At 54.2% G+C, this 13,451-nt stretch overlaps 1 protein-coding gene across 1 annotated transcript in view; it reads right to left on the minus strand.

Moving 5' to 3' along the window:
- Positions 1–12,828, minus strand: part of LOC132805520 (neuronal acetylcholine receptor subunit beta-2-like) — a 30,374-nt gene extending 17,546 nt beyond the window's left edge. Inside the window, exons 1-2 of the mRNA XM_060820632.1 lie at positions 12,771–12,828; positions 2,549–2,694 (exon numbers count right to left, since the gene is read on the minus strand). Coding sequence (XP_060676615.1) covers positions 2,549–2,578 — 30 coding nt within the window. The 5' untranslated portion in view covers positions 2,579–2,694; positions 12,771–12,828. The remainder of the gene's footprint in view (positions 1–2,548; positions 2,695–12,770) is intronic.
- Positions 12,829–13,451: the final 623 nt, after the last annotated feature.

Raw genomic sequence — 13,451 nt, forward strand, 5'->3', positions numbered from 1 at the left:
CACCAATCACCAATGACCACCACCAATCACCAACAATCCCCCTATCACCAACAACCGCCACCAATCACCACCAATCACCAATGACCACCACCAATCACCAACAATCTCCACCAATCACCAACGACCACCACCAATCACCACCAATCCCCACCAATCACCAACAATCACCACCAATCCCCATCAATCACCAACAACCACCACCAATCACCAACAATCACCACCAATCCCAACCAATCACCACCAATCACCAATGACCACCACCAATCCCCAACAATCACCACCAATCACCAACAACCACCACCAATCCTCACCAATCACCAACAACCACCACCAACCACCACCAATCACCAACGACCACCACCAATCACCAACGATCACCACCAATCACCAATGACCACCACCAATCACCAACAATCACCACCAATCCCAACCAATCACCACCAATCACCAATGACCACCACCAATCAGCACCAATCCCCACCAATCACCAACAACCACCACCAATCCCCACCAATCACCAATGACCACCACCAACAATCACCAACAATTACCAACAAACACCACCAATCACCAACAATGACCACCACCAATCCTCACCAATCACCAACAACCACCACCAACCACCACCAATCACCAACGACCACCACCAATCACCAACGATCACCACCAATCACCAATGACCACCAACGACCATCACCAATCCCCACCAATCCCCAACAATCACCACCAATCCCCAACAATCACCAACAACCACCACCAATCACCAATGACCACCACCAATCCCCACCAATCAGCACCAATCCCCACCAATCACCAATGACCACCACCAATCACCAATGACCACCACCAACAATCACCACCAATTACCAACAAACACCACCAATCACCAACAACGACTACCACCAATCACCAACAACCACCACCAACAACCACCACCAATCACCAACAACCACCACCAACAACCACCACCAATCACTAACAACAGCATTCTATGTGTTACTGAGCCCACTGCTAGGATCCATTCTAGTCCATTGGGCTTCAGGGGCCATTGGAACGTGTGTTTGTCTGTCTGGCCTTATTGAAGACCTCTGGAGATATTCATCCATGTATCAGGTGGGAAAACTAAACCAAGCTCTCTGCTATCCATCACCACTCCCCCAGCAACCCCAGGTTCTCGATGTGTCTGTCAAACCTCTCTGTCTTTCTCACTCTTCTGTCTCCACACAGCCTCTCTCCTATTCACATTCTCTAACTCACACTGACTCCCTCACACACTCATACACTCACACTGACTCCCTCACACACACTCACACTGACTCCCTCATACACTCACACTGACTCCCTCACACACACTCACACTGACTCCCTCACACACTCACACTGACTCCCTCACACACTCACACTGACTCCCTCACACACACACATACACTCATAGTGACTCCCTCACACACACACTCACACTGACTCCCTCACACACTCACACTGACTCCCTCACACACTCACACTGACTCCCTCACACACACACATACACTCATAGTGACTCCCTCACACACACACTCACACTGACTCCCTCACACACACACACACTCACACTGACTCCCTCACACACTCACACTGTCTCACACACTCACACTGACTCCCTCACACACTCACACTCTCACACTGACTGTCTCACACACTCACACTGACTCCCTCACACACTCACACTCTGACACTCACACTGACTCCCTCACACACACACACTCATACTGACTCCCTCACACACTCACACTGTCTCACACACTCACACTGACTCCCTCACACACTCACACTCTCACACTCACACTGACTCCCTCACACACTCACACTGACTCCCTCACACACTCACACTCTCACACTCACACTGACTCCCTCACACACACACTGACTCCCTCACACACTCACATTCTCACACTCACACTGACTCCCTCACACTGACTCGCTCTCCCACACTGACTCGCTCTCCCACACTGACTCGCTCACACTGACTCCCTCCCACACTGTGTGTGTCTCTCTCTCTCTCTCTACCCCCCTCCACTATTCTCACTGTGTGTGTGTGTGTCTGTGTTGTGTATCTCTCTCTCTACCCCCCTCCACTATTCTCACTCTGTGTGTGAGTGTGTGTGTATCTCTCTCTCTCTCTACACCTCCCTCCACTATTCTCACTCTGTGTGTGTGTGCGTCTCTCTCTCTACCCCCCTTCACTATTCTCACTGTGTGTGTCTCTTTCTCTCTCTCTCTCTCTACCTCCCTCCACTATTCTCACTGTGTGTGTGTCTCTCTCTCTCTATATACCCTCCTTCATTATTCTCACACTGTGTGTGTGTTTGTGTGTCTCTCTCTCTACCTCCCTCCTTCACTATTCTCACTCTGTGTATGTGTGTGTGTCTCTCTCTCTCTACCCCTCTCCACTATTCTCACTCTGTGTGTGTTTTGTGTGTGTGTGTCTCTCTCTCTCTACCCCCCTTCACTGTTCTCACTGTGTGAGTGTGTGAGAGTGTGTGTGTGTGTGAATGTGGATTACACTCACCACACTGATGAGCTGTGCGAGGGACACCATCAGTTGCACTGACACCAGTTGTGAGCTTGTTATTGCGGGGCGGATCAGTTTGTTGTAATGTGCTGGGTTCAGCAGGTGGATCACTAGCCTCTCCTCCGTGGAGATTGATAGATCCCCTGACACAGACACAGACACAGGAAACAGACTCTGTTCACAACATAATCCCGAATCTGCTGTTCACACTACAACCCCCTCCTGAAGGGGCTGACTCTTACTGGGGTACGGGGTCCCCCTCCCCCTCCTGAAGGGGCTGACCCTCACTGGGGTACGGGGTCTCCCTCCCCCTCCTGAAGGGGCTGACTCTTACTGGGGTACGGGGTCCCCCTCCCCCTCCTGAAGGGGCTGACCCTCACTGGGGTACGGGGTCTCCCTCCCCCTCCTGAAGGGGCTGACTCTCACTGGGGTACGGGGTCGCCCTCCCTCTCCTGAAGGGGCTGACTCTCACTGGGGAATGGGGTCTCCCTCCCTCTCCTGAAGGGGCTGACTCTCACTGGGGTACGGGGTCTCCCTCCCCCTCCTGAAGGGGCTGACTCTCACTGGGGTATGGGGTCTCCCTCCCCCTCCTGAAGGGGCTGACTCTCACTGGGGTATGGGGTCCCCCTCCCCCTCCACCTCCCCCTCCTGAAGGGGCTGACTCTCACTGGGGTACGGGGTCTCCCACCCTCTCCTGAAGGGGCTGACCCTCACTGAGGTACGGGGTCTCCCTCCCCCTCCTGAAGGGGCTGACTCTCACTGGGGTACGGGGTCCCCCTCCCTCTCCTGAAGGGGCTGACTCTCACTGGGGAATGGGGTCTCCCTCCCTCTCCTGAAGGGGCTGACTCTCACTGGGGTACGGGGTCTCCCTCCCCCTCCTGAAGGGGGTGACTCTCACTGGGGTATGGGGTCTCCCTCCCCCTCCTGAAGGGGCTGACTCTCACTGGGGTACGGGGTCTCCCTCCCCCTCCTGAAGGGGGTGACTCTCACTGGGGTACGGGGTCTCCCTCCCCCTCCTGAAGGGGCTGGTGTATGACTGAGTTTAATCGTCTGTTTGTTGAACACACAGTGACCATGATGTGTAGTCAGCTGAGACCATGGCCAACAAACCAACTCTGCCTAACTGGCACCATCCTGGCAGCACGTCCTCATTAATTGCCCTTCTCTCTGGCTCCGTGTCCACGTCTCTCTGTCATATCTTGTTGGATTGGTCCCCATTCATTGCCTCGCTGGAGAGTGAGAGGCTGGCTTAGAATGGCAACTAGATCTTGTTTCCATGGTTATCCGTCAGGTCGTCCACAACAAAATGAGCCTGGACCTCTCTTGGGATGAACACAATTGCCTTACCTGTCGTTGTAGATACCTTCATTCACAGCTCACCAAAACAAAAACAGAATCTTTCCCTTTTGACCCCTCGCCTGTGGGATGTCCACTGACCTGAAACTGAGTGGGACCCAGTCAGGTACACTCAGTGGCTACAAGAGCAGGTCAGAGGCTGGGAATCCTGCAGAGAGTAACTCCCCTCCTGCCTCCCCAAAGCCCGTCCACCATCTACAAGGCACAAGTCAGGAGTGTGATGGAATACTCCCCACTTGCCCCTGGATGGGGGCAGCTCCAACAACACTCAAGAAGCTCTACACCATCCGGGACAAAGCAGCCCAAGTGATTGGCACCACATCCACTCCCTTCACCACCAGCACTCAGTAGCAGCAGTGTACCTCATCTACAAGATGCATTCCACCAAGGCTCCTTAGACAGCACCTCCCAAACCCAGGACCCCTCCCACCTTTGGAGAACAAGGGCAGCAGATACATAATAAGAAAAACCAAATGCAGATGCTGTAAATCGGAAACAGAAATGGAAATTGCTGGAAAAGCTCGGCAGGTCTGGCAGCGTCTGTGGCGAGAAATCGGAGTTAATGTTTCGGGTCCAGTGACCCTTCATCAGAACAAGAACCGGGCCAGCAGATACATGGGAACACCAGCCCATGCACATTCCCCTCCTAGACACTCCACCATCCTGACTTGGAAATATATCGCCGTCTCTTCACTGTCGCTGGGTCAGAATCCCATCCCAGAAACTTCTCCACGTGGGCTGCAGGGTGTAAGAAGGCAGCTCACCATCACCACACCAGCTCAAGGGGCAACTAGGGATGGGCAAAAAAGTGCTGGTTTATCTAATAACACTCACACCCCATGGCAGAGTGAAAATATCCAACACCGACCTGTGAACGAATTCTCAAAGCTAGGGGAAGCAGGATGTTTGGCCACATGTAGCTGCACAATGAGGCTACGTTCTCCAGCAGGAGGGCGTCTGCCAGGGACGAGAAGCCAAAATGACCCATCATGCCCTGCAGCCCCACCCCATTAGTCTGTGGGAGGGGGAGTCACTAAGGGCAATTATTTCAAAGTACCCTCCAAGCCCTCACTGAGTTTCTGAGCCACTTTTCGAATACGAGCTGACCTTGCAACATGCACCCGCCCTTGAGGCAATACCTGAGCTCCAGTTAGGCCAACGATGCACAAGAGTAGCACAGGCAGCGGTGCCCAGTTAACAGGCCTCTCCCAAGCATTGGGATCATGCTGTGTATAAAGTGACTTCCTACCCACAATAAAAGCAGTCAGTAAGCCGCACTTTGACAGCACACTCAGTGCGGTAGGACAACAAACTGTTCTCTGCCTTTCAAAGGTTGCAGGAGGTGATTTGACGAGAGGCCCAAACCCCCCAGTCCCAGGAGTCCAGGGCACTGTGGAACATCTACAACATCAACTGTTCCCTCCACGCAATATCTGCCATGGTCAGTGCTGAGGAAGTGCCGCACTGTCGGAGGGTCAGTGCTGAGGGAGTGCCGCACTGTCGGAGGGTCAGTGCTGAGGGAGTGGGCACTGTCGGAGGGTCAGTGCTGAGGAAGTGGGCACTGTCGGAGGGTCGGTGCTGAGGGAGTGGGCACAGTCGGAGGATCAGTGCTGAGGGAGTGCTGCACTGTCGGAGGGTCAGTGCTGAGGGAGTGGGCACTGTCGGAGGGTCAGTGCTGAGGGAGTGGACACTGTCAGAGGGTCAGCACTGAGGGGGTGCCGCACTGTCAGAGGGTCAGTGCTGAGGGAGTGGGCACTGTCGGAGGGTCAGTGCTGAGGGAGTGGGCACTGTCGGAGGGTCAGTGCTGAGGGAGTGGGCACTGTCGGAGGATCAATGCTGAGGGAGTGGGCACTGTCGGAGGGTCAGTGCTGAGGGAGTGGGCACTGTCGGAGGGTCAGTGCTGAGGAAGCGCCGCACTGTCGGAGGATCAATGCTGAGGGATTGCTGCACTGTCGGAGGGTCAGTGCTGAGGGAATGGGCACTGTCGGAGGGTCAGTGCTGAGGGAGTGCCGCACTGTCGGAGGGTCAGTGCTGAGGGGGCGCCACATTGTAGGAGGGTCAGCGCTGAGGGGATGCCACACTGTCAGAGGGTCAGTGCAGAGAGAGTGGGCGGTCAGAGGGTCACTGCTGAGGGAGTGCCGCACTGTCGGAGGGTCAGTACTGTGGGAGCGCCACACTGTTGGAGGGTCAGTGCTGAGGGAGTGGGCACTGGTGGAGGGTCAGTGCTGAGGGAGTGGGCACTGGTGGAGGGTCAGTGCTGAGGGAGTGCCGCACTGTCGGAGGATCAGCACTGAGGGGGTGCCGCACTGTCGGAGGGTCAGCGCTGAGGGAGCACCACACTGTTGGAGGGTCAGTACTGAGGGAGTGGGCACTGGTGGAGGGTCAGTGCTGAGGGAGTGGGCACTGTTGGAGGGTCAGTGCTGAGGGAGTGCCGCACTGTCGGAGGATCAGCACTGAGGGGGTGCCGCACTGTCGGAGGGTCAGCGCTGAGGGGTCGCCGCACTGTCGGATGGTCAGTACAGAGGGAGTGGGCACTGTTGGAGGGTCAGTGCTGAGGGAGTGTCACACAGTCGGAGGGTCAGTGCTGAGGGAGTGCCGCACTGTCAGAGGGTTAGTACTGAGGGAGTGCCGCACTGTCGGAGGGTCAGTGCTGAGGAAGTGGGCACTGTCGGAGGGTCAGTGCTGAGGGAATGGGTACTGGTGGAGGGTCAGTGCTGAGGGAGTGGACACTGTCGGAGGGTCAGTGCTGAGGGAGTGCTGCACTGTTGGAGGGTCAGTGCTGAGGGAGTGGGCACTGTCGGAGGGTCAGTGCTGAGGGAGTAGGCACTGTCGGAGGGTCAGTGCTGAGGGAATGGGTACTGGTGGAGGGTCAGTGCTGAGGGAGTGGACACTGTCAGAGGGTCAGCACTGAGGGGGTGCCGCACTGTCAGAGGGTCAGTACTGAGGGGATGCCGCACTGTAGGAGGATCAGTGCTGAGGGAGTGGGCACTGTCGGAGGGTCAGTGCTGAGTGAGTGGGCACTGTCGGAGGGTCAGTGCTGAGGGAGTGCCGCACTGTCAGAGGGTCAGTGCTGAGGGAGTGAGCACTGTCAGAGGGTCAGCACTTGAGGGGGTGCCGCACTGTCAGAGGGTCAGTGCTGAGAGAGCGCCGCACTGTCGGAGGGACAGTGCTGAGGGAGTGAGCATTGGTGGAAGGTCAGTGCTGAGGGAGTGGGCACTGTCGGAGGGTCAGTGCTGAGGGAGTGGGCACTGTTGGGCAGTCAATGTTGAGGGAGTGCAACACTGTCGGAGGGTCAGTGCTGAGGGAGTGCCACACCGTCGGAAGGTCAGTGCTGAGGGAGTGGGCACTGTCAGAAGGTCAGTGCGGAGGGAGTGCCACACTGTCGGAGGGTCAGTACTGAGGGAGCGCCACACTGTTGGAGGGTCAGTGCTGAGGGAGTGGGCACTGGCGGAGGGTCAGTGCTGAGGGAGTGGGCACTGTCGGAGGGTCAGTGCTGAGGGAGTGGGCACTGGCGGAGGGTCAGTGCTGAGGGAGTGGGCACTGTCAGATGGTCAGTGCTGAGGGAGTGGGCACTGCCAGAGGGTCAGTGCTGAGGGAGTGCCGCACTGTTGGAGGGTCAGTGCTGAGGGAGTGGACACTGTCGGAGGGTCAGTGCCAAGGGAGTGGACACTGTCGGAGGGTCAGTACTGAGGGAGCGCCTCACTTTCGGAGGGTCAGTGCTGAGGGTGTGCCACACTGTCAGAGGGTCAGTGCTGAGGGGGTGCCGCACTGTCAGAGGGTCAGTACTGAGGGAGTGGGCACTGTCAGAGGGTCAGCACTGAGGGGATGCCGCACTGTCAGAGGGTCTGTGTTCAGGGAGTGCCACACTGTCGGAGGGTCAGTGCTGAGGGAGTGGGCACTGGTGGAGGGTCAGTGCTGAGGGGGTGCCGCACTGTCAGAGGGTCAGCACTGAGGGGATGCCGCACTGTCGGAGGGTCAGTGCTGAGAGAGCGCCACACTGTCGGAGGGTCAATGCTGAGGGAGTGAGCACTGGTGGAGGGTCAGCACTGAGGGAGTGCCACACCGTCGGAAGGTCAGTGCTGAGGGAGTGGGCACTGTCGGAAGGTCAGTGCTGAGGGAGTGGGCACTGGTGGAGGGTCAGTGCTGAAGGAGTGCTGCAGTGTCGGAGGGTCAGTGCTGAGGGAGTGCTGCACTGTCGGAGGGTCAGTACAGAGGGAGTGGGCATTGTCGGAGGGTCAGCGCTGAGGGGATGCCGCACTGTCAGAGGGTCAGTGCTGAGGGAGTGGGCACTGGTGGAGGGTCAGTGCTGAGGGAGTGGGCACTGTCAGAAGGTCAGTGCTGAGGGAGTGCCACAGTGTCAGAGGGTCAGTGCTGAGGGAGTGGGCACTGTCGGAAGGTCAGTGCTGAGGGAGTGGGCACTGTCGGAGGGTCAGTGCTGAGGGAGTGGGCACTGGTGGAGGGTCAGTGCTGAGGGAGTGGGCACTGTTGGAGGGTCAGTGCTGAGGGAGTGCCGCACTGTCGGAGGGTCAGTGCTGAGGGAGTGGGCACTGTTGGGCAGTCAGTGCTGAGGGAGTGCCGTACTGTCGGAGGGTCAGTGCTGAGGGAGTGGGCCCTGTCAGAGGGACAGTGCTGAGGGAGTGGGCACTGTTGGAGGGTCAGTGCTGAGGGAGTGCCGCACTGTCAGAGGGTCAGTGCTGAGGGAGTGGGCACTGTCGGAGGGTCAGCGCTGAGGGAGTGAGCACTGTCAGAGGGTCAGCACTTGAGGGGGTGCTGCACTGTCAGAGGGTCAGTGCTGAGAGAGCGCCGCACTGTCAGAGGGACAGTGCTGAGGGAGTGAGCATTGGTGGAGGGTCAGTGCTGAGGGAGTGCCGCACTGTCGAAGGGTCAGTGCTGAGGGAGTGCCACACTGTCGGAAGGTCAGTGCTGAGGGAATGGGCACTGTCAGAAGGTCAGTGCTGAGGGAGTGGGCACTGTCAGAAGGTCAGTGCTGAGGGAGCGCCACACTGTTGGAGGGTCAGTGCTGAGGGAGTGGGCACTGTCCGAGGGTCAGCGCTGAGGGAGTGGGCACTGTCGGAGTGTCAGCGCTGAGGGAGTGGGCACTGTCGGAGTGTCAGCGCTGAGGGAGTGGGCACTGTCAGAGGGTCAGTGCTGAGGGAGTGGGCACTGTCGGAGGGTCAGTGCTGAGGGAGTGGGCACTGTCGGAGTGTCAGCGCTGAGGGGAGGCTGTTGGACATGTCATTATCTTGATGAAGGTCAGACCCGGGAGTGTCCACTGACCTGAAGCCCTCCAGCTGCCCCAGGACCTCTGTCTGCCTCTCCCTGGCTAGCCATTGCTCAGTGCTGACCCTCTGCCTGAATCCTGTCTCCTGCAGCAGCACAGAGCGCTGCAGACTAGCGCCAATGTTGAGCAGAAGGAGAGGAAGCTGGTATTTAAATGGCGTGAAGCCCAGCAATGGAAGGACACTCACCGGCCACGCCAGCCCCGAACCAGAAACAGGACAGAAAATAGACTGATGGCAGCCCAAGGAAGAGACTCCGACTCGGCATGATGGACCGGGAGGGAAGGGCAGGAACCTGGGCTGTCACTGTCCTTGGTCCTGAATTGGGACTCTGGATAATTCCGATAATTCTGCCGGATGTTGGGGGGGCTGTGCCTTCTGTCCAAGTCTTATGTGGCCCCCCACAAGGATGAGCTGCAGGATCGAGGGAATACTGTGTCCTCTTCTGGCCACCCCCGATGTCACCCAGCTGGGGAGGATTCAGAAGAGGACTTTGCCATTTTGAGTGATAAGGAGCGTGGGAGTTGAGAGGTGACCCTTATTAAATCATGAAGGGCACAGACAGAGTTAAAGGGAAATGCTTTCACCCTAGGGTTTGGGATTTCAAGGCCAGGAGGCATGTTTTTAAGTTGAGAGGAGACAGATTGTTACAAAGATGGGAGGGATAATTTATTTTTTACACAAAGGGTGATTTGTGTGTGGAATGAAGGGGTGGGTGTGGGGACAGTTACAATCGTTAAAAGACATTCGGATAGATACACCAATAGGAGATGCATGGAGGGGTATGAGCCAGGGAGTGGGCGGGGGAGACTAGTTTAGTTTGGGATTCTGGTCAGCAAGGAGTGGATGGGCCGAAGGGCCAGTCTCCAAGCTGTACAGCTCTGTGGCTGCCCACAGCTATTACCAGTGTGTCATGGAAATTCACTTCTGGGGCTACTCATTAACACAGTAAAAACTCTCCACCCACCTCACATACATATACACTCACACACACACACACTCACACTCACACTCACATTTACACACACACACTCACATACACACACACGCACACACACACTCACACACACACTTACTCACTCACTCACTCAAACACTCACTCACTCACACACACACATTTACACTCACATACACACACACTCACACTCACTCACATTCACACACACACACTCACTCACACACATGCACACACACTCACACACAGTCACACACACTCACTCACACTCACACTCACACACTCACACTCACACACTCACACTCTCACTCACTCACACACACTCTCACTCACTCACATTCACACACATACTCACACACACACATACATATATACACACACACTCATTCACTCTCACACACAAACTCACACACACACACTCACATTCACACTCACTCACTCACACACACACTCTCACTCACTCACTCACACACACACATACATACACACTCATTCACTCACACACACTCACTCACACACACACTCACATACACACAAACTCACACTCATATACACAAACTTGCACACACACACTCTCTCTCTCTCTCTCACACACACACACACACATATCTGGGCCAACACAATATATAGAGATATACTCAGCAAGGCCAATCAGCTTCTTGTGCAGAGGGAATGTTAGGCTTCCAAGGGTTTGGATCACATCAGTAGGGATAGGAGGAGGACCTCCATTCGTTGCCCATCCCTTGGTCAGATCCTAGCCCACTCCTTTTCCCTTTTTACTGCCATTGCTCCCAGGAAGGAATTGACTCCATTTTGACATTTTGAAGTGAACACCCACCCACACACTTGGCAGTTTTTTGATCTTACTTTTGGTCAGGGGCAAGATGAGGAAGAGAGTTGCAGACACCCTTTCCCCTCTGTGTCTCTGGACATCACCCCCCCCCCCCCCCCCAATGGCCCAGCTCAAGATTCTAAGAGTTTGTCCCTTGTTATGAACATCTTTCCATCTGCCAACAGAAAATAGTTCCTCTCAATCAACTCCTTTCACCGTCTTAAGCCCTCTCCTTCAAACTAGATCTACCCTGAATCTCCTCTAATCACAGAGTCATCCAGCACGGAAACAGACCCTTCGGTCCAACCAGTCCGTGCTGACCATAATCCCAAACTAAACTATCCCCACCTGCCTGCTCCTGGCCCATATCCCTCCAAACCCTTTCCTATTCATGTCCTTATCCAAATGTCTTTCACATGATATTATTGTGCCCACAATCCTCACATCCTCAGGAAGTTCATTCCACACACAAACCACACTTTGTGTAAAAGATTTGCCCCTCATGTCTTTTTTAAATCTCTCTCCTCTCACCTCAAAGATGTGCCCCCCCCCCAGTCTTAAAATCCCCCATCCTCAGGAAAAGGCAACTACCATTAACTCTATCCATAGCCGTCATTATTTTATAAACTTCTATGAATTTGCCTCTCGACCTCCAGTGAAAAATGTTGCAGCTAATCCAGCTGTCCTTTATAACTCAAACCTTACACACCCAGCACCATCCTGGTAAATCTCTTCTGAACTCTCTTCACATTCATCAAGGGAGTGCAAGTCTAGATCACCTTGTCTGATCCCAGAGATCGCTCAGGTGAATCTACACTGAACACCCTGCAAGACCCAAGAGATGTTTTTCTGATAACCTGCTCACATCTTTAGAGTCATACAACATGGAAACAAACCCTTTGCCTGAACTCGTCAATGCTGACTGAGTTTCCCAAACTAAACCGGTCCCACCTGCCTGGCCCATATCTCTCCAAATCTTTCCTGTTCATCTATCTATCCAAACGCCTTTTTAGATGTTGTACCTGAACTGCATTTACCACTTCCTCCGGCAGCTCGTTCCACGTACCCTCTGGGTGAAAAAGCTGCCCCTCAAGTCCCTTTTAAATCTTTCTCCACACCCTGGCATCCCAGCCCAGAGGGAGGGACGTTACCACTGTGCCATCGGAGCCCCCTCACCAAAGTTACCGCACTGCCGCTGAGCTGAGGGACCCAGCACTCAAATGCATTAATCTAAATGTACCCCAAACTGGAGAATTGTAGGGAATGGACAGCTTTTACAAGAAATGTGTGCGCACCATCAATAAATGGTGAAGGAAACAGTGCAATCGTTACATGTACAGCAAGATCCCAAAAACATCAATCGAATGGACAACCAGTTAGGTGGCGCGAGTCTTTGTTTCTTTGGTGGTGCTGTTTGAGGAAGAAATGTTTTCTCAAATACCCGCTGTTACCCACACAATTTAGCGACAGGGCTGATTCACAAACCTCATGAAACTCACACTGTCCAACCCTGGTGGTGGGGCACCTCATATTTATACAAACACTTCATTCGCATATCCCCTAGCTGTGCTCTCATTCCATTTTGGATTTTTCTACGTCAAATAATCAGAAGTCCCAAGGGTTCAATGCTTCATCCAAACGGCCCGCGGATTACTAACGCAATATCATATTCCCTGCTGCTATATAACAGTTACCTCCCAGTGTGTGTTCACCAGTGAATCACATCACAGTTGCTGGTGAAGGAAGGTGAACTGTGGCAGGAAATACTAGTGGAGCCCTGGGCAGTTAATGTCTTACCTGAAAGTTTGTCTTTGCTGGCACTGTTGCACTCCTTCAGTGGTGGAACCTCAGCGTAGATTCTGCATATCAAAAGAAGATGGGGACTTCTCCTAGCCGACAGCTTAACATACAAGTTAGGAGCAGAAAGAGACCACTCATCTCCTTGATTCTGCATTCAATATAATCAACTCAGAGCAGATATGGCTCCACGCCACTCTCCTGCCGAGCCACGCTAACTTTCGATTTCCTTCTCAGTCAAGAATCAGGCTATCTAAATACAGAAAATGGTTTCGCAAATCTCAAAATGCAACAGAATTTCTCTTTCGACTGACTTGCCAACACAATCAATTTTCAGAAATTTAAACCCCTCTATGTCGTGTTAATAAAGTCAACTGGATCTTCCTGTGAATCATAAGGTCTTTTCCTACGAAAATTCACAAAACTGAAGCTTAGACTTTCTCAGTGTTTCAACAACCAGTAAATTTCTAACCAAACACTTCTGGTCTGGAACATTCACACACTAGAGTCATAGAGATGTACAGCATGGAAACAGACCCTTTGGTCCAACCCGTCCATGCCAACCAGATATCCCAACCCAATCTAGTCCCACCTGCCAGCACCCGGCCTATATCCCTCCAAACCCTTCCTATTCATATACCCATCCAAATGCCTCATAAATGTTGCAATTGTACCAGCCTC

Source organism: Hemiscyllium ocellatum, chromosome 50, assembly GCF_020745735.1.
Source record: "Hemiscyllium ocellatum isolate sHemOce1 chromosome 50, sHemOce1.pat.X.cur, whole genome shotgun sequence".
In the NCBI taxonomy this organism is placed as follows: domain Eukaryota; kingdom Metazoa; phylum Chordata; class Chondrichthyes; order Orectolobiformes; family Hemiscylliidae; genus Hemiscyllium; species Hemiscyllium ocellatum.